Raw genomic sequence first — 20280 nt, 5'->3', positions numbered from 1 at the left:
GTCCTTTGTAGGTAGGGACTGTGAGTTGGTTGCAGTGTTGGGTCCGTTTAAGTCTGGTTGAGGTATCTCCAGTGATAACTTCAGACGGGTAAGGTGGGGCCGTTTGAGATAGGCCTCTGTGTGTATGTAGTCTTACCAGCAAGATAACAATTGATACCCATACTGTAGGTATCTGTGTGGCGTGTGAACCAAGACAGCAAGAAAAGAGAAAGCGGAGTCAGGGCAGAGTCTGAGGAGCTGCGGAGAGTGGAGCGGAGAGTCTGTCCACTCTGTTTACTGTTGTGGGTGTGTCTGCCTACAAAGACCCATTTCCCCCGCGGAGCGGGCGCGGAGTCAGGGCAGAGTCTGAGGAGTCAGAGGATCGGAGGGGTGGAGGTGTGCAGCCCTCCTGGTCCAACTCCCACCCGGACCCCTCCCTGCGGACACAGACACAACGCGAGAATGCGCGAAACCCGCGCCCAACGAAAACTGATCCCACCAAAACCTATTGCAAAGCCTGCAAAAACTGCAAAAACTGTCGCTGCCGATAGCCCCTGGGACCCTATCGTGTACCCACCGTCTCATGACGATCAAGGTGCAGCTTGTGAGGCATCACCCTCGCCACCTCTACCATCAAGCCTCTGCTCATCGGCACGAGCAGCATCAATGACAGAGGTGAGTGTTGCCCAGCACAAACACTGTGTTACACATAGAAAGTGTAACTGTAACTGTACCTGTAACCGCATAGACACTTGCGACGAGCCTTTTCAAACTCCCGTCACCTGTACATATCCACCGATGCCCGACGCCTTGCAGAGGGTCTGGGAGACTGGCCGCTCTAGCGGGCCTGCTGTGTGTGCTGTCGCGGTTGGCAGTGGTGGCGAAGCCGCCATTGCAGTTTTGGAGGCACCGGCACACGACCTCGCCGGGTGCCTGGATCCACCTGGAGCTGCTCCGTGTGATGATGGCTGTGATGGTAGGGCGGAGGGGGAGACTCTGCCTGTCACAGAGAGGGACGTCGTGCGGCAAAGCTCTAGCGGGATCAGCTCCTTGGATACTGTGGTTGTCCCGAGTGACTCGCAGCTGCATCCTGAGAAACCCTTAAAGCCCATAGGAGCTACTAGTCCAACTGCTTATGGATTGACTAACATAACTCACGAGTCACCTCGATCCGGGTTCTACAGTGCCTTGGCCTCACCTAGAAACCCTGACATTTTCTCAGCACACACCAGCAAGGAGGCCTTCTTATTTGAGGCCCCTGACGTTTTTCACAGTGAGGCGATGTGCGGGACCAAGACTCTTGTGTATCCTGAAACACGACAAGCTGAAGAGAGGGATACTGATCGATGTTCGAGTAACGTCCTGGGTGGCGCCTTGCCTCGCCTCACATCAACCTCTACCACTGCTAAACCTATAATAGGATTAGAAAGAAGAAACTCACTTGAGGTGGCAAACAAACTGTTACTTGACCTCACTCGTCTAAACAAAGAAAGAGCCGTTAAAAATACTATAAATGACGACTTGGGTTCAAATGTTCCCGTAGAAAAAACTTCTGGCTCAGGGGCGTGTTCCTCTACCACGCAACCCATATTGCTCACCTTGAGATCAAGCTCACTACATAAACGAAGAAGGATTGGGGTGAGTATATCCCCCAGTTTGAGTTGCTTTCAAAATAAGAAACTCAAAAGAAGCTCGATAGAGCATAGCAACGCAATGGGTTCACCAGCCATAGTCCCTGCGCCAAGGCGAGTAACTGACGACACTTACTGCACAACGGACTCCTCAGCAGATCAAACTTCAACGGACTCATCCATAATGGAACGGCCTTACCCCAAGATCCGACGACCGATTCACCGTGGTAGGCGTATGCCTCCACTTGACTCTACAAATCCAGAAGACCCAAGAACTGCGCAGCACACTAAAGATCTACAAACAATCATAACCTCCTCTATGGCCATCTCCATTGCACCCTTTATCAAAATGTACGAAAATCTCAATGATAACATAAAAGAGCTTTCTACGGTAGTCACTGCCATGAATCACAAAATAGAAGGCATGGAAAACAAAAACCTCCACTGCAAGGATGTTCTACATGAACTACAAAAAAAAACAGACTGGGCGCTTGAAACACTATCAGACCACGCCAAAAATGCAAACCTAGACAAAAAACTTCTAGCTGAAGTAGCCAAAGAAGCATTGAGCATTTTTCAACAACAAAAAAAAGAACATGGCTACCAGGGGGTAGTTTCCCCTTATGTTGGCCTTCAGGCGACACACTCACGTGTCACATCAGTTTCTCTATCCAACACTGAAAGATGTACACCAACTAATCAATCAGAGAACGCTGCCAGTAACAACAACATCACTGCTGCTAACTCATCATGTGAGCTTGCTAATGTGCAAAAAGAGCCAACTATAAGCCATAAGGGAACCCTAAAGGCTAGTGTGCCTCACATCGCCAACACAAACTCGACAGATCTTACCCTGATACCGGAGACAACGGAGAAACTTGGTAGTACATCTATAAATCTGCATGCTGCTATCATCGCGGTAGACGACTGTCTGATCAGCACTCCGTTTGTAACTGCTCTAAAAGAGAGCCAGGCGGATACGAACTTGGCACTACAAAACCCTCAAGAGGCATCAACCTCCAAGCCGACCCTTAACCAAGAGCTGTTCTGTTCCCAGCTACAACCGATGGCTCCTCCTGCGAGGGTAAACCCCGTGCCCGCTATATACGACATTTTTAAGAAGCCAACTGTTATACACAAGCCTCTAGAAGCTACCGAACAAACCATAGGCAACACACTTAAAAAAACCAAAAATCAACCCGCAAGGAAAGCGAGTAGAGGAATCGACTCTCGAAAGTTTTTACGCAACATTAAAATAGTCAATGTAACTGCTAACGGAGTCATCACTAAGGACTCCACTATTGGAAAAAAGATGGCCGTATGTGCAAATAAATCAATGTCATCAGATCCTAAAGAGATGTCAAACTGTGACAGTGATGGTTCCGATACCCTACTGAATATATCTGTATATGACGACGAAGAACTTATCGTCAGAGACAAGTCAGTAGCATTTTCACAAGGTGGACCCAATATATCTGTATATGACGACGAAGAACTTATCGTCAGAGACAAGTCAGTAGCATTTTCACAAGGTGGACCCAAATTAGACTCTGCTGCACCTGTATACATTGACTTAGACGTGCCTGATACTACACCCCGGGAAGAGACCAGGAGTCCTCGTATCTCATCTCTGAACTGTAGTCAACATATTCCTATTGCTGTGAAAGCCTCTAAGAGAGTGTCCAGAATCTGTAAACTTATCAAACAAACACCGTCGCAGACCATAGAGGAGGTTCTGCAGAGTCCCCGCTTTGTGACTTTAGATGCCAAAAGACGGATGCTTGATGCCAAAAGCAGCACAAAGCGCCCTTTTGTAAGCCAGCAGGTCGGAACTGAATCATCTGCCGTATCCAATGTGTTGCAAGACTCCACATGTGTGACACAGGCGGCAAGGTTCGAGGCCCCCAAAGTTCGCAATTCGGGGCCCAAAATGCCTATGATCACAGATGAAAGGAAAAACCAAACAGAGTGGGTGAACCGATCAACTAAACAACCTCAAAAACATATGCCAAAGATGAGATCACATCAACCAGCGACACGACAAGCACCCCATCGTCTAATACTGGAACGTATAGTATCTTCTGATGACCTGATACTAAATCGATTTAATGTGCTGCGACTGTGTCAGCTGATTCCCAGCTTACGTGCGATAACTTCTGAAGATCTCAAAATTGTGGAATTCCAGAACGAAACGAAAACTGATGCTGTAATTCTACATCTACACTCCAAGATCATAGCAGATGCACTACTGGATGCCGGGCCTACACTGATGTCTCTAGGATTTGACATAATCAACGCTGAAAGGGGTGTTTGGAGCGCTGACTCCCAAGTAAAGTCCTGCAGTAGACCAATGAATAACGGGAACAAAAGATCCAATGAAGACTTGGAGAGCAGCATCGAGAATCAATCCAAGGAAACTCAAGCGACTAGTCCTTTGAGACCATGTGACTCAGCAGCCTTGCCACTTGAATGTGACCTGATAAGAATTACAGTTAATGGAATGACAAGCCCATCCACTACACATGACAATGAGAGGAACCCTGCCATCATATCAAACAAATGTGACGATTGGTCCTGGTTGGCCAAAACCTTAAACACTGAACCGAGGAAATAACGCCAGGAACCGGGAAGATCTCACATATGTAACATAGGTTCCTGGAACACTAGAGGATTCACGCATCTTTTTGAAACAACATGGGCTTCTGAACTGGACATTTTGTGTTTACAAGAAACATGGCTCTCTCAAAGCCCGTTGATGGAAGGATTCGAAATAGCAATTAATCCCGCCATAAAACAAACAAAGGGAAGGCCGATGGCTGGCCTACTTTTGGCGGTGAGGAAAAGCGCTGGATTCCGGATCCTCAACTCATACAATCCCTCACCTTTTATTCAGGTATCCACCGTCGATGTATATCCAAAAGAAACAACCAAGAAATCACGCTTGCATATTATCAACTTATACTGGAACCACGAACGCAACGAAGAGTGTACCTTTATTGACCTTGTAACAACCGTGATCGACGACTTACTCACTAAGGAGCAACCGCTAGACCTAATTGTATGTGGTGACCTAAACATCATCTGTATTCCGGATAATGCTCACACTGACGAAAACTCAAGAGGCAACTGCAAACGAGAACAAGCTGCGACTCAATGGTGTTTAGAATTAGATCTGAGAGGCTTGCACATGCTTAACGGGCAAACAGCTGGTGATATTCCGGCTTGCCCTACTTGGAGAAGAGATGACCAAAAATCGGTCATTGACTACATATTTGTGACTGAAAACATCCACAAGAGAACAACTAAACTGGAAGTCACCAAAATGCAACACAGTGATCATGATATGCTAAAACTATCAATTCATCACCCTTGGCTGGATGAGCAGAGCTGTTGGCCATTTGCGGTATGCACTGGGACAGGCAGAATACGTCTAAACCTTTTGGATACAGAAGTAATGGCCATTTCTAATGCCTTTCAACACACTGTCAATTCCTTAGAATACCAAAATCTTCTGTCCAACTTTGAGGAACACAAACGTAACCTAAAACACGTCGAATTTTGCCCAAAACATAAATTCGACGTTTCCATCCTGCAACGCAAAAGAGAGATGAGACAAGAGTTACGAAAACTTAAAGGCCCGTATACCGACAACATGAAAGAGAGCAAAAGGGCGATCAAGGCCAAATACCGAAACTGGCTTAAATCACATGCAGTGATTATGCACCAAAACGACTCAGAAGAGATGCTGAAAAGAATGGCTGGCAAAAACTCGGCAGCCTATTGGAAACTGATAAATAACACTATGGCCCCACAGCAAGCCCTCCAAGCCATTGCAGTAACTGAAGCTGAGTGGGCGACCTTCTACACAGATCTCTTTTGCAATGATAAACCCGTACCATCTTGGGTTCCTATAACGACAAACAAATGGGACCTGGAGTTTAAAAGAAGCGACATCTTGGACATAATCAAAAATGTGCACGACTCTAGAGCGCCTGGCCCTGACGGCCTAACAAACTATACACTGAAAAAAACACCAGCCTTATGGGCAGACTTTTGTGTCACTCTGTTTGACCGAGTCATCACGAGCCGATCAACCCCCAAGTCTTGGAAAAGCGCTGTAGTGGTCCCAATCTTTAAAAAGGGAGACCGTCTAAATCCAAAAAACTACAGGCCCATAGCTCTGCTAGACGTGTTGGGGAAGATTTACGCCACCCTGTTGAAACAGAAACTACAAAAATGGGCCAAAGACCATAACCATGTAGACCCCAGACAAGCGGGGTTTGTAAAGGGAGTTGGATGCGGCTTGAACCTATTGGTATTGAATCTCCTAAAGATGGAAGCAATCAGAACCAACACAAAGATCTACCTGGCTTTGATAGACTTGTCCCACGCGTTCGATAGCATAGATAGGGAACGCTTATGGGAGAAACTCATGAGATGGAACTGCCCTTCAAGCTTAGTGGAAGCGATACGTGAACTACACACGGACACTACCATTCAGATTCGCTTAGACACTAAAGGCACGTTATCTGCCCCTATCAGCACACAGAAGGGCGTGAAACAAGGATGCCCCTTAGCAGCCATCATTTTTAACCTCTTTATATCTGACATAAATGAGGCATTCACTGGCGCATCAATATTTCCTCCGAAATTACATGGCTCGCCCATTAACTACCTGGTCTACGCTGACGATCTTATTCTGATCGATTTGACTCCTATTGGCCTGCAGCGTAAACTAAAGTGCCTTGACACCTATACAACAGCGAACGGACTTCGAATCAACAAACAAAAATGCGAAATTCTAATTTTGGAGAAACTACAAGGCCGCATCACTCGACGGAAAAAGAACAGATGGTCTCTTGGTAATGAACAACTTCAGACCGTAAAATATTCCACATACCTGGGCATGAAGATCAGCGCCAGCAGAAATGACGCACCGTGGGCAGAACTGACAAAGAGCAAATGCCGACAGATGGCTTGTCAGGCGACTCTAATCAACAAAAAATTTGGAAAGTTCACCCTAAAACCAGTAATTGAATTTTTTCAACAAAAAGTGGTACCTGCCCTAATCTATAGCGGCGAAAACGCCTTTGGCTGTTCAAGTGACTTGTGGAACTCACTTGAAAACATATTCTGGAGCAGAGTACTACAGCTTCCCAAAGGCACCTCGACGGTCTGTCTTCGATATGAACTGGGCCTCATCTCGATAAATGCAAGAGTCTCTTGGAACTTACTGAGTCTGTTTAGAAAAACTCTGATAGAAGATCCAGCGATCCAATTTAAAATACTACACAGGCCGGACACCGCCAAAGAACACACGATCTTCTTTCAATGGAACCTCCTTTGCGAAACACTTTTAAAGGAGTTTGACATTTCAGCCACAATGCTAACTAAAAATCCAGAGCTGGCAAAAATGAAAATATGGAGGGCTGACTGGATAAAAACTTGCGAAGCAAGAGCCAACTCAACTCTAATGCAAGATGTCCCAGGAGAAGCCAAAGCATATCATCAGAGGCACACTTATCTAACTCTTCTTCCAGATCAGCATGCTAGATCTCTATACATGCACTTCAGACTAAATATGCTAAAAACAAAGGAGCGGATGAACATTTGGGCGAAGGGTGCGGGCACCAACCTAAGTTGTAGCTTCTGTAACAATGATAAGGAAACCTTAAAACATCTAACGATGTTCTGCCAATACTTTCAGCATCAAAGGCAAATTCACTTCAGAGAGCTGATCAAAGAGCACCAATGTATGACGGCTGATGACTGGTGGATAGCCTTATTTGAGGGATCGAACAGAGCAGTGCTATTTGCACTAATAAACTTTCTACGTGTAGTAAAAGGACAGCTGGACGATCCAAAACTCAACGTGGTCCAATCAAAGACTTGAAATCTCTATCGGCCACCATGGCAGCATCCTTTAATACGACACGTTGGAAGTACAAATCGAGTTGTTAAGACGACACTGATGGTGGGAGGGATGGAGGGAGGTAAACAAAACGACACGATTTCACATGTGACGTATCCTTCCTCTTGTTCTGTTTTAGTTATTTCTTTTTAAAGGTTGAACAAACCAATAAAAATAAAAAAAAAAAAAAAGAGAGTACTTTGTTTTGGTCTCACTTAACTGTGCATGTTGAGCCACTGACCCTCCCCCCCCCTCCCCCCACCCCTACCCATGCTCAGTCAGGTCGATGTGGCCAGGAAATAAACACAGCCTGGACGTGCGCTTTCCTGCAATTGGGTCGTGTGTCCATGCTGCGTTGTTGCTTCCTGCTGGTGCCGCCAGGATCTTCATGCCTGGTAAGGGATGCCGCTTCTCTGCTCAGCCTCCCACACCACAGTTGGAGGGGGTACCGGGAAGCAAGCGTTTGCCTTTGCCGGTCCCCCTTTGGACCCACAAAGGCAAACGCGTGGGGAGAGGAGGCGAGCAGGGGGACCTGATTACTGCAATGTTGGTCCACCTGCACCCCTCTCCCTCTGTGCCGCCACCTTGGGGGCAATGGGGGAGAGGAGGTGAGCGGGGGCGGAAGAACGCATTGCTTGTGTTGTATGATATCCTGCTCCGCCACAGCAGATTGCTGGGCTCCCAGCAGTCTGCCGTGGGGGAGCCGGATATCCTAAAACAGTTGGCCCCCCTTGCCTTGGCTGCCCCTCTGCCTTGTCACCCCTCTGGTCCATGGGATGGCTCTGGCCGGGTCCCAGATCTGCCATCAGATGTCATGTCTGGCTGGATCTCGGGACCCGGCCTCCCTCAGCCATGACCAGGCTTTACCAAGCCCACAACTTCACAGAGGGAAGCTGGGGGCTGGGTGACCTCATCTTCGCGGCGCTCCTTTCCCCAGCTGTCAGTCATGCATTTCCTGGCTCTGTTTGATCATCCCGTTTGTTTTCTTCTGTCCTGAAAGGGCTACCAAGGAAATCAATGGGCCATGAACATCACTGTGGCGGGGGGATCATTGTTGAAAGCAGGCATTCTACATGCTTGACAAATTATTGTTGTTCAAATGTGCATTTTACACGTTCATAGGAAAAACATGTCCAAACTGAAACACTGCTGAAACTTGCGTTCACTGGTTCTCTTTGTGATTTTTTTTTTCTTTTTTTGTTGATTTTTTTTTGGGCACCTCACCAATACTCTGTAATTTTTGTGCCCATTGCTTTGCGTTCTATCACAGGTTATAATTATAAAGATGTTATGTTTATCAAACTGGTTAATCACAAATAAATGCTTCCGTTGTTCTGACAGCAGTTATTAGGAAATTAAACTGGGTTCTTGGGTGCTAACTTTTTTAAAAACATTTTTATTTTTTATTATTACTTGTGTTTAGCCAAAGTTAGGCTTTTACAAGAGCGACAAATGTGGTTTCGAGAATGAGTTCTGACTTTGGTGGGTATGGGTGCCAACATTTCGTTTTCACGACAGAGGCAGACATACCTCAACCCATTGCCCAGCCCAACCCATTCCTTAGCCAAACACATTTTGTCATTCAATTAACAAGTTTTGCATATAATTTTTTGTTTTTGTTTTGGTTAAATTCAACCTTAAACACATTACAATATATCAACACACACATAATTATATTTTAACCTGCTGAGCTACCCCGGGAGCCATCTACTACAGAGCAAGTCTATGCATCCCCTGATGTACTCAAATAACTGCATTACCAACAGTATTTTGGGTGCACCGCTGCCATAGTGGAATTCATGTGTATCTTCTCCTATGGGTGCCAGGCCTTCGCCTGCATGGGGCACCACATGTTGTAGAGAAGCCAGGGGCCCTCGTGCCTGGCATGGTAGCCGGGGCAGTCTGCTGCTACGTCAGCAGTGTCACTGGTCTGCAGTAAAAGCTTCATGGCTTTTACTCAATGTTTTTCCGAAAGTTAGCTCGGTGGGTTAACAATTACTGTGTCAGATTCTATGTAAGATATGTAGATGAATGATTGGAATGCCAGCAGGCTGGACTTCTCAGCTATTCTCTCTCATTTTCTGTCTCTGTGACTAAGCATGAGTAACGTTTTCAGGTATTTGCTCTGACTGCTCTCTCTTCTCTCTCCCAGTTGAGGTAGACTGGCCTATAGGGAACTTTGGAGATTTCCCAGTAGGACCCTGCACCCTAGGTCCCTTTTTGTGTGCGGGGGAGGATGTGTGCCGACTGGAAGACTGTAGTATGCTAATATTGGTACGGTCAATCTGGTACGTCTATAATATATATTTTTTAACTGTACTTTTTCAATTGCAGGAACACAACCAATTGGCGCTATCATCCCATCTAGGACACCAAAGTCCCCAGCAGCAATGCTGCCATAAAAAATCTTGACATCCATACTAGTGTAGTAGGACTTGCCAACGGTAAGAATGCCTTTTTTAAAAACGACTATTTTGCTGTGGGTGATGGTGGGGCAATTTTAAAGGTATAGTTGCAATCACAATCAGGGATTTCAAACCTATTTTTGAGGCTGTTCCTTTCTCATCTCCATTTTGGGGCGGTACTGAAAGTTCATGTCTCATGTGGGAGTTACATTCACAGTGCACTGTGTACTCTGTCCCAGTTTCCCAGCGTTACGTCCTGCTTACTAGCTGATCCCTAACACACAAGCTATTTTTAACGCCTGCTCATCTAATCTTAATTTTGAAGTCTCAGATAGACCCATGTATCCTTGGCTAACTGTTTGTTTTCATTGCAGCAGCATCACTCCAAGCGTTGGTGTGTCAGCCTAACCACCTGTGTCCCAGCAAGAAAAAACACGACACAGAACATAACATGCTGTGACACACTTGAAGTACGCCATAGCCCCACCTAAAGCTTCCTTGGGGAATAGGGAATAAATATCTCTGGCAGAGAGAAAGAACAAGTCAGGGAATGGGAGGTAGCAGCAGCAGTGATAACGGCAGAAGAGTAGTACCACCAGCAGCAAGAGGAGGTGTTGATTCGCTTAATTTACAGCAGGGTTGTGCCCTGCACAGACATTTATCGCAACTATCACCACTGACTCGGAACCTACTGTCGAATCACAATGCTAATGGTAAGTGAGAGGGCTGAATAACTTTTTGCAGAAGGCTTTGGTTTAACACAGGAACAGATTCGAATTAAAGACCGGAGGCTCGTATTATGCTTCTCTGACATTAATGTCAGAGAGAGTCTTCAAAGTAACTGTAAAAAAAAAAAAAAAAACATTACAAGTAAACTGCATTTCCCACAATTCCTGGGGGGAAAGGGTAGTCACATGTGAGAGTCTTTAACCAATCATGTCCTGGCCGGGGTATAAGAGTCACTTCTTCGCATCAACTTCCTCTTTCTTTGATGCTCAGGGCACACTTGACTACCTCTAACATCGTATTCTAAGTGATGAAGTGTGTATGGAATTTTGTAATGCCTGCACTTGCGCATTCTCAATGTCAAGGGGCCTAGTATGATCGTTGTTTTGTCCTCCCTTGCCTTGTTGCGCCTTGAAACACTTGTGTATGGGCGCAATATATTGTATATGCCTGCTTGAGGAGGAATCACACTTGGTAGCCGCTCGCAAGTGCAAAGCAGTTCACAACAAAGTTGAGTGCGCCAAGCTCTCCTGGAATCTCAGCGCTCTGGGGGTCTTTCACGCCTCGCTCCACACCGTACTTCGACGGGTGGCCGGGCATGCACGCCAAGTCTCCCTTTGGGTGAGGAAATGGTTGCTAATGCGTGTCGCACCACTCGTCGAGTACGGATCAGTGTAAAAAAAAGTTTATTGTTCGTTACAGCAACATCCCGCACCTCCTCCCTCAGACGTCACTCACAGCAGAGCACAGCGTACTTGCAGTGGCCACCAGGGGGTAATTTGTTCACAGTTCCTTATTCGTTCCCTCAAGTTCCAATACATGTAAACATATAAAATATCTTATATTTGTCCTAGACCACTCCGGTACGAGTATTCTCTCTCTCATGCTCACCGGAGCTGCCCTGCTTTGTCGGGCGGCTTCGCGCTGTTCGAACAGCAAGCAGCGCTCGCTTCGGAAAAACCCTTGGGCAGCGTCCCGCGGCAATCAGGATTTCTGTGTTCCCCAGATCCGGCTGGGAACATATAACAACCCAAGTGTTGGGGTTTTGGTCCTCTCGCGGCCCGCTCAGATCCCGGCACCTCCTTCTTCCCCCTGTGCCCACACAGTGTCCTCTCTGGCAGTCCTGCTCCTTATGTCTGCAACCTTCTCTCCAGGCAGGTTCTCTCTGAATTGATGCTTGGGCCTGCTTTTAAACACCTGTACGCCTTCCCAATAGGTTGCAGGTGTGAGTGGTTTGCCTGACTCTCATTATGGCAATTAACAAGACATGCCTGATCCTTTCCAGGAATCTTCTCTCTGTAGTACTATAATGGTGAAACTGACTAGAGTGTGCGTTATCCTAGTCGCCTATTCCTCGTCCCAGTTTTAAATGGAGACTGTGAACCCGATAAGGCAGAACTGGAGACCGAGAGGGAGGAGGAAGTAGATTTCATCCCAGAGGACCTTATCAACCCCAGGTCTGCCAGCTGGGAGCCGACACCGAGTGGCGAAGTACTTTCGCAAGAGGATCCGAAAGCTGCTGGCTAAAGAATCCAGACTAATGCTCACGGCGGAATGGCCAAGGACATCCCTGGGAAGCAAGCTGGCAGCAACGCCGTCCCTCAATTCGAAGAGCTTTACCTTTATGGGGACATTTGGCAAAGATCCCAAACGAGGAATAGATGGACCTTGGAGCACCTGCCAAGATAAAGTATTGGATTTGGCAGGGCCATTGGCAAAGATAATGGAGATGGCCCATGCAGCAAGGGACAACAGTCAGTAGATCCAGATGTCCTATTGGGGATGGGCTCAGAGAGCAGTCTGTATGCTTTGTAACGCCAACTGCGCCCTGTCCATTGAGAGGTGCACAGGCATCCTAATCAAGATAAATCCCAGGCTGGCAGAGCTTGCCGACCCCGAGACCAGCAACAAGGCGGAAGGTCTCCTCTTTGGAGGAGATGGCCAGGTTCGTGGGCACCTACACAGCCAAAGAAAAGGCACACACATCCATATCAGTGCCAAGGTTTTCAACAGGGCTGTGCGAGGTCGAGGCCACTCGTCAGCAAAGGTCTCAAGGTGGACATGGAGGCTACTATGCCACAGGAGATGCTGGTTTCCCATCGCGAGGAAGACGCACCAGAGGCCGTCGATGGAGAAGAGCCCAGAGGCAGCGACCAGTCCCCACAGGTGAGAGACGCAGACATGCAAGCGCTGTTAGAGGGGTGGATAGTGCAGTGCGTACACCGCTGGCACACCATCAAGAGCGATGCATGGGTGCTGCAAACAGAAGGGTTTCACCTAAAAGTTTTCGCAGAGCCCTTTCAGACACACTTACCTCACCCAATTAGCGTTTTCCAAGGAGGACGCGCAGCTCCTTTTGGAAAACAGCGCAATAGCGCAAGTACAGGGAAAGCATGCAGGACTTTACAGCAACCTATTAAATCTCCGGCACCTGAATGAGTTACTGGTCTACAGGTGCTTCAAAATGGAGGGGATACATCTTGACGCTAGACCTCAAGAATACGTACCTGTCCGTTTCTGTTTGGTCCCAACACAGGAAATTCCTGTGCTTCGGCTGGCAAGGGCAAGCGTGGGACTTTGAGTATGCCTTCGGGCTATAGTTGGTGGCCTGATCCTTTACAAAGCTTCTTAGGCCCATAGTAGGTCACCTCAAAGAACTAGGCACAAGGCTAATACCTCAACGACATGATAATCATGGCACAGGACAAGGTTGAACTGCATGACCAAGCCAAGAGCAACGTCCCTGTTGCAGGATCTAGGGTTCCAGGTAAACGGGCAAAAGTTGGAGTTGCAGCCAATGCAAGCGCTAGACCCTGAGATTCACAGTAGATGTGGATGCCTTTCTCCAGCGATGGGGACCTGACACAGAATATGCCTTTCCCCTGTTCATCATGATCACGCGTATGCTGGTAACAGCCCGGAGGCAAGTAATCAGGCAAGTACTAGTGATGCCGCTGTGGCCGGCACATACCTGGATCCTGATCCTCCAGATGCTCTCAGTAGAGTCTCCTATGTTACTTTCCAGAATCCAACACATTGTTCAGAGCCCAGTAGGAAATGTCATCCGTTGGTGAGAGACTGAACGATGATGCTGATGGCATCGAAGAATTCCGGAGTTCCTGGGGAAAGCCAGGCCTTTTGTGTGTCACTGGATAGTCAGCAGTTCCTGTGCACCAGGCATGACCAAGTCCTACAGAGCAGCTGGGCCGGTTGGTGTATGCAGAGGAACGAAGATCCCGTAGAGGCAGATGTGGTGGAAGTGGTTAACTTCCTCTCCGAACTAGCAGCAGAGGAGAAGGCTTACAGGACAGTAAACATATACAGATGGGCAATTTCAGCAGGACCCACAGCCATAAAGGGTTTCCCTATCAGGGAACATCGACTGGTTAGAAGGCTCATGAGAGGAGTGCGGCTCTTCCGGCTCCCGAGATATTCCAAGCTCTGAGATGTTAACGAGGTTCTAAAACTTTTTCCAAGAGGGCCTCAGAATGAGCTCTAGTCTAGGAAAGCCTTGAATGCCGAATTGGTGACCATCTTAGGTTTGATTTCCTGCAAAAGAGTGTTGGATATGAAAGACGGAGAGGTTACCAGTAGAAGTTATACGCCGGAGGGGGTGACTTTTCACGTTGTTAGACGCACAAAGACAGCTATAGTTTCAGTGTCCTATCTGAGTTTTCCTGAGCGGCCATAACTTTGCGTAGTCAAGTGCCTTATGGTTTATGAGACTGAGACAACCAGCCTTAGGCCCCCCTGGGAAGACACAGCTTCTGGTAGGATTGACCAGGCCTTTCAAGGCGATTTCTTGCGCAACACTTGTGAAGACATGTCCCTAAATGCTCACACCAGAGAGAATACAACCCGCGAGGGAAGAAAGACCCAAGTCGATCTTGTAAGGATAACAAGTTTTAATCTCACACGTAGATGAGAGCAACAGCAAATAACTCTGCTGCTAAGAACGTTCTGCCAACGAGAGGTACAAGCGGAAACTTTTAAAGGTACACAGTCATAATGATGCAACATACAGTAAAAACCAGCGTGGCTGATTGGATGGACCCTATACATGTTCCACCTTTACCCATAAGGGATGCCTGTATATTGGGCCCAGTGCTTCCATCATGTGGGTGGTGTGGGGCTCATCTTCTTGTGTTGAAGGTCAGAAAACAAACAGGAATACAATTTTATCACTCATACTGTGCACTTGGCAGGCCTTAAGAGGGACACACAGGAGGTTTCGGGGCACTCTAACCTTCACACACACACATTTCACTCACTCCCTTCCGTGCCATCTGACTCCACGGTCTCCACCCTCGTTTTGAACTATAATTTATCCCTCCCAGCACCTCGCAATACAAGAGTGTCGCTTAAACGATATACCCTGTCCGTCCTCTTTGAAAATCACAGGACTTGTTACTTTGGGGTTGGTAGTCAAAGGGCACCTGGTGCCAAGTTTTAGTCAGTTATATGGGCTATACGTTGTTGCCTGGGGATGGGCCGGGTCATGCTTTGGCCAGTATGAGATAACCTGCACACCAGGCACCGGTCTGTGATCGCAGCCTTGTAGGGCGCATTCCTCTTGAATATCTTTGCAACACTGTTGGAACAATGAATAGGCGTTTTGGGGGTGTGGGCTGTCCTCATGGGAGCTCGGGCATGGCTGGGGATTTCTCTGGTCTTGTGAATTTGGGCCGAATGCATGCAATTCTGCATTTACCGCGCAGACCTTACCTTCTACCTTTTTGGTTACTAATATCTACGCACAATAGCAATGCTGCTAGCACCTTATGCTGTATTTTGTGGATAGAAATATTTGGTTATAGTGGAGTGGGGTCCTGTTAAACTGGGAGGTGTCCCTCTCACCGCCCCCCCCGGTACGTCCTAGTGCTTCGAATGCATCTGTCATCACACTAAAGCACCTAGAGGGGTGGTACGGGGCTGCCCCCTTGCCAACATTCCCCCCTTTTGTTACTACGGGCAGATAACCATATAAACCAAGTTTATTGAATGATTTCGCTTCTACCTACCAGGGTAATTTATTATACACCCTGGTAATACCTAGTCCACAGGAACAATTTGCTTCCTGTGAGGATATTTTCATCAAATTAAGTTATTGAAAACTACCCAAACTGCTCTTTGATGAATATACCACTCTTGGTGTACTTATGTATATACGATGAATGCAATGTTTTATGTCTTTTTCTTCTGATATTTTTCCTTAACTCATGTAAGAAATAATTTGAATAACAAAATGTGTTTTGAATAATAAATTTATTGTTTGTACTCTTAGGACTTTATTCTTTGGTTTTTGTTCCTGTGACTTTCTTTGAAAGCATATACCTTATACTATTATGGAGATTCAACCAACATAACTGACAGAAATTAGGACTGTCACCAGCGTGGGTACCTCTTTTGGTTCCTTGTTTAAAACGTGTTACTTGCCCCTGCTCACGCTTGCACACCGGGGCACACCTATTGTCTGTACATATGCTTCCATATATGGCTGAGTTCTCTACACTGACCGCCAACTATCCCACCTACGCGCATTCTCTTCAGGTGAGCAAGTCATATAGATGCATCCCCAGTCCCCTGCCAGGTCCACCCAAACCTCTGTGTAATTCTGTGGATCAGGGGGTGGAGAAATGATTGTGGTATAGAGGATCAACTTCATCTCCATACGGGATGGGCAGCGTTTCATACTTGGGGCCACCCTGTGGGACATCCGTTTGTACTTTTGGAACCCCAATTGATACCATCATTCATGTGTTATCAGGTGCCACATTGACACAACATCGAAGGGACAGGTGCAGAAAATAACAAGGAAGAACGCAATGATGGGCATTAGCATCTTCACGATCGCTCTGAGCCCAACTGAATACCGTAGTAAACTAATCACTGTCCTGTATTCCTCCTTCTTTCATGTGAACACCCAGGCCATGGACGGGTGCGATGATGTGAGATAATGATGCGTTCTCTGTATCCTGTGGAGGCACGAATGTGCAGCAGGAATCGCCAAACTTTTTGCAAGCCCCACCTTCCATTGCTGTTAATTTGCATCTCAATGCATGCAACTCAACCTTGATCATGTTGAACCCGTTCTCTGTATCATTCGAGAGCTGGACCAGCTCCCCTCTTACGATCTGCAACCATTTGGCATTTGCTGCGGCCTGCGCTCCCGGCAAAAGTAAAGATGCAAAGAAGGATTCTGTATTCTTCTGGTATTTCAGCAAGCAATGTGTAAGAGTCTTTGGATATGTAATTCGATCTTCATCCTCTGTGGTTCTTGCAACTGCCCTTTTCCTGACAGCATATGGGGCTTTTGTGTTGGCACCAGGCCCTTCTCTTCATTTTCGACTGTGGGGAGACTAGATGGCCCCTCTGCAGGCAGTGCTCCCCCCCCCTTTCAGGTGTTTTCCTGTTATTACTAACGGCGCTGAGTGCAATGTGGCCAGCGAACAGCCCCTTCATAATGGTGGGAGGTGCAAGTAAGCTTGTCGGCCACAGACCCAGTAGTAATCCATCAGCGCTGCTGTTCCTTTCTTCATGTCTGTGATCAAGAGTCTTATTGCAATGTTCGTTTCAGCCAACAAAGACTCTACCCTTGCTGTGGAAAGTCTATATTCTTTTTCCTTGTGCACTTGCACCAGCTTTTCCATTGTTGCAATCCATGTCAGCTTTGTGATATGCTCTGTCCAGATTTACGCACAGAAAGTATCTACCCGTGATATCCTTTCCTTGCTAAATGTTACCAGTCCTTTCCTTGCTAAATGTTACCAGTCCTTCTGCCAAGCAAGGTAGTGTGATGTCTTGCCAGTTATTATTGATGTGTTTTCGCCCTTTCACCATCAGATAGGGTAGTTCTAGACACTTGATGTTTTTTGGATCGTCGTTTCACTTTACCAAATCTGGACCCATCATTTACATTTGCACATTATGTGCCTGGAACGTTTATTCTGCATAGCTCAAGATGAACTAGGGCTGGGGGCACAAATGTGGCCGTCCACCCCACGATATGCGGCCCGCCAAGAGTGTTTACTTTAGTAATGAAATACGGCCCATATCAAGCAGTAGCCGTGTTTCATTACATAAGTGGACAAACAGTTTGCACATTGCTGTCAGGCTAAAGTTTTGTGGCTTGAGATTTTAAAAGTTATCCAGAAGTAAAAATGAGTACCACATTGGACTACATTTCTTTGGTCATCTGTAGCCATGCTGCTTTTATGCAGGGATGACTACTTCATGCATTTTAAGATTTGTCATTAATTCCGCCTGTTGATATTGATGAGGTGCACTGGTGTTTTTTGGAAACAATAAAATGCACTGTGTATTTGTGTGTAACTGTATAATTGTATACTTCCAAGTTTCTGATTAGAAACACAAGGCAGAAACAGAGGGAAGAAACCTATAATGACCATCTCTACCATTTCTGGTTCTCTTCGATGTTGGGCAGGCGGGATACTTGTCACACTGGCCAACATCTGTCTGCCCAGGCAGCTAGCGGTGTTTTGACAGAACACAAGACCTCTCAACCGAGTGAGAGTGAGAATTAATTTTAATTACTGTTTTTAGTTTTGGCTTATTAGTAGGTCAAGCTGCCACCGGCCAACAATTGTGAGTTCGTCATAGAGTTTGGGACATCCACTGGACTTTGCATTAGCCTTGTGCAGGTCATCTTTCCTCGTGTTTCGTATGTACATTTCATGGCGGCCTTGTTGGTGAGCACCCCTCCTCTGCCACAGAGCTCCTGCATCTCATTGCCCTCTTTTGTCAGCTCTTGGCCCAGTACTCATGAACTCCTATGAGAGGGCTGGTATAGGGAGCCTGGTGCAGCCGCAGTTGATGATGCTTAGTGCTCACAGATGGTGACTGTCATTGCCAGGGAAGTAACTTGTGGATTATACCTTTTTGATGGGAATGAAAAAGTGCAATGGCTCTTTGGGACATGCCCCCTACCCCATGGGAGGCACAATCCCCAGTTTGCCATAGACCACTGAACCTTGAAAGAACGTGTTGAGGTGCTGCAGCGCAGGAGCTGAGCCCAGGGGGGACAACAGATAAGGTGCAAATCAATGCCATATAAGAGAGAAGTATTTCTAGACCGAGAGCATAAGATAGCCTAAAGTGCAGGGGCGAGCCAGCAGGGAGCTGAAACACTGAATGCCCACTGAGTAGCAATGAATCTTTCTTTGTAAGCAAGTGGTTGACGCGGAAGAACCAGTGTTCAAAAACAATGAGGTGTTAACACTTGCAAGTGACAGCCGGACGGGCTCAGCAAACACAGCTTGCAAGGCGAGCGCTGCAAAGCTCACACTTTAAGCCCCAGAATGTAAGTAATATATGAAGGAATATATTGCTGTGTTATTAGGCTGCTGATTGGCAATATGGGGGCAATTGCTGGGGCTCCCTGAGAATTGAGGCCCCTTTCATTTGAAAGGCCCTGACGCTGTCCCTGTCTGTACTGATAAAGGATCTTCACCCTGGCGACAGATGATCTTTGTTTAATTTCCAAAGACATTTTTGGCAGATGGCAGTCAGTGACTAACGGTTACATACTGGTTCGGCAATAAAAGAAAGTCTTCTTGCCATTGCGGAACATATAGTGCTACAGTCCAGGAACTTCCCAGGCAGCATTTCATTGTTCCTTTGGCATAGATTATTGCTTTTTTGAGTTATATTTAGTTTATTAGAATTTTTGCATTAACCTTTTTTTTTGCTGCACTTGTCCTTAGACTTGTACTCTTGCCGATGCATAAGTAGGTTTATATGCATTTGCATGGCAATAGTTCCTTTTTCTTTTGGGTCAGTCCCTTGAGGCCTGAGTGTCATGTGTATGAAAAAAAAGTTTCACCAATTTATTATGCCACTTTAAATTGTGCTATCATGCACTAAGCTCCCAGACAGAGGGCCGGTTAAAGGGAGGAGATGTCATGCGGTGGTCGTGCAAAGCAGACCAGCCACGCAGGTCACTGGAGGAAGGCCAACCGGTCCGCTCCTGCTGAGCAGTGCAGCCCCAGGAGGGTGCGCATAAACTGCGAAAGACCTGCCACCTGTGGAAGAACTCTGGCGGGAGAAAATGGAGGACTGCAAGGGGGTGTGGGTGGCATCCAGATGTAGGTGGTAGCAAGCTCCTGGAGTGTTGCTTACAGGGGGTTGCAGAGCTGCACCCCGGCCCTTTAAGCAAAATACTCCTGGACCCATTAGCCTAGCAGTGTGTGTGTGAGAGAGAGAGAGAGAGAGAGAGAGAGAGAGAGGATGATAATGTAATAGTGTAGGATGAAGTGAGCTACAGAAAAGGACAAGTCTAAGAACGGGCGAGAGCGACAGAAATAGTAACATAGAGGGAGAGGTGGAGGATAAAGGGAAGAGAGAGAGAGACAGAAAAAGAGACAGTGACCTAGAGAGAGAGAGAAAAACTGGGAGAGGGAGTCCTGTTCTTCCTCATCACTAAACTTGCTCTCTGAGGCCCCCGTATGTAAAATGCTAGAAATCAGGATGGGAGATCCATAGACAGCTGTCTTGTTTTGAAGCTATTTTATTTTGCCTTCAAAACAATTTTGCACAGATAAATTGAATTAAACATTTATAGGACTTTCGATAAGCACGGAAGTATGGACAGACGTTTTTTCTTAAGGGA

General features: G+C 46.8%; 1 protein-coding gene across 3 annotated transcripts in view; it reads left to right on the top strand.

Annotated features, from left to right (window-relative positions):
- LOC138566663 (F-box only protein 27-like) overlaps positions 1-20280 on the top strand; it is a 1347647-nt gene that overhangs the window by 906 nt on the left and 1326461 nt on the right. For 2 of the 3 annotated variants that reach the window (XM_069644226.1, XM_069644224.1), the window contains exons 2-3: positions 9856-9965; positions 10301-10639. In XM_069644226.1, coding sequence (XP_069500327.1) covers positions 10477-10639 — 163 coding nt within the window. In that variant the 5' untranslated portion in view covers positions 9856-9965; positions 10301-10476. The remainder of the gene's footprint in view (positions 1-9855; positions 9966-10300; positions 10640-20280) is intronic. The other variant, XM_069644225.1, reaches the window with a different exon arrangement.

Source organism: Ambystoma mexicanum, chromosome 2p, assembly GCF_040938575.1.
Source record: "Ambystoma mexicanum isolate Mex_15411 chromosome 2p, UKY_AmexF1_1, whole genome shotgun sequence".
Lineage (NCBI taxonomy): Eukaryota > Metazoa > Chordata > Amphibia > Caudata > Ambystomatidae > Ambystoma > Ambystoma mexicanum.
The sequence above is the reverse complement of the archived record's forward strand: the minus strand, read 5'-3'. Positions and strand labels throughout refer to the sequence as shown.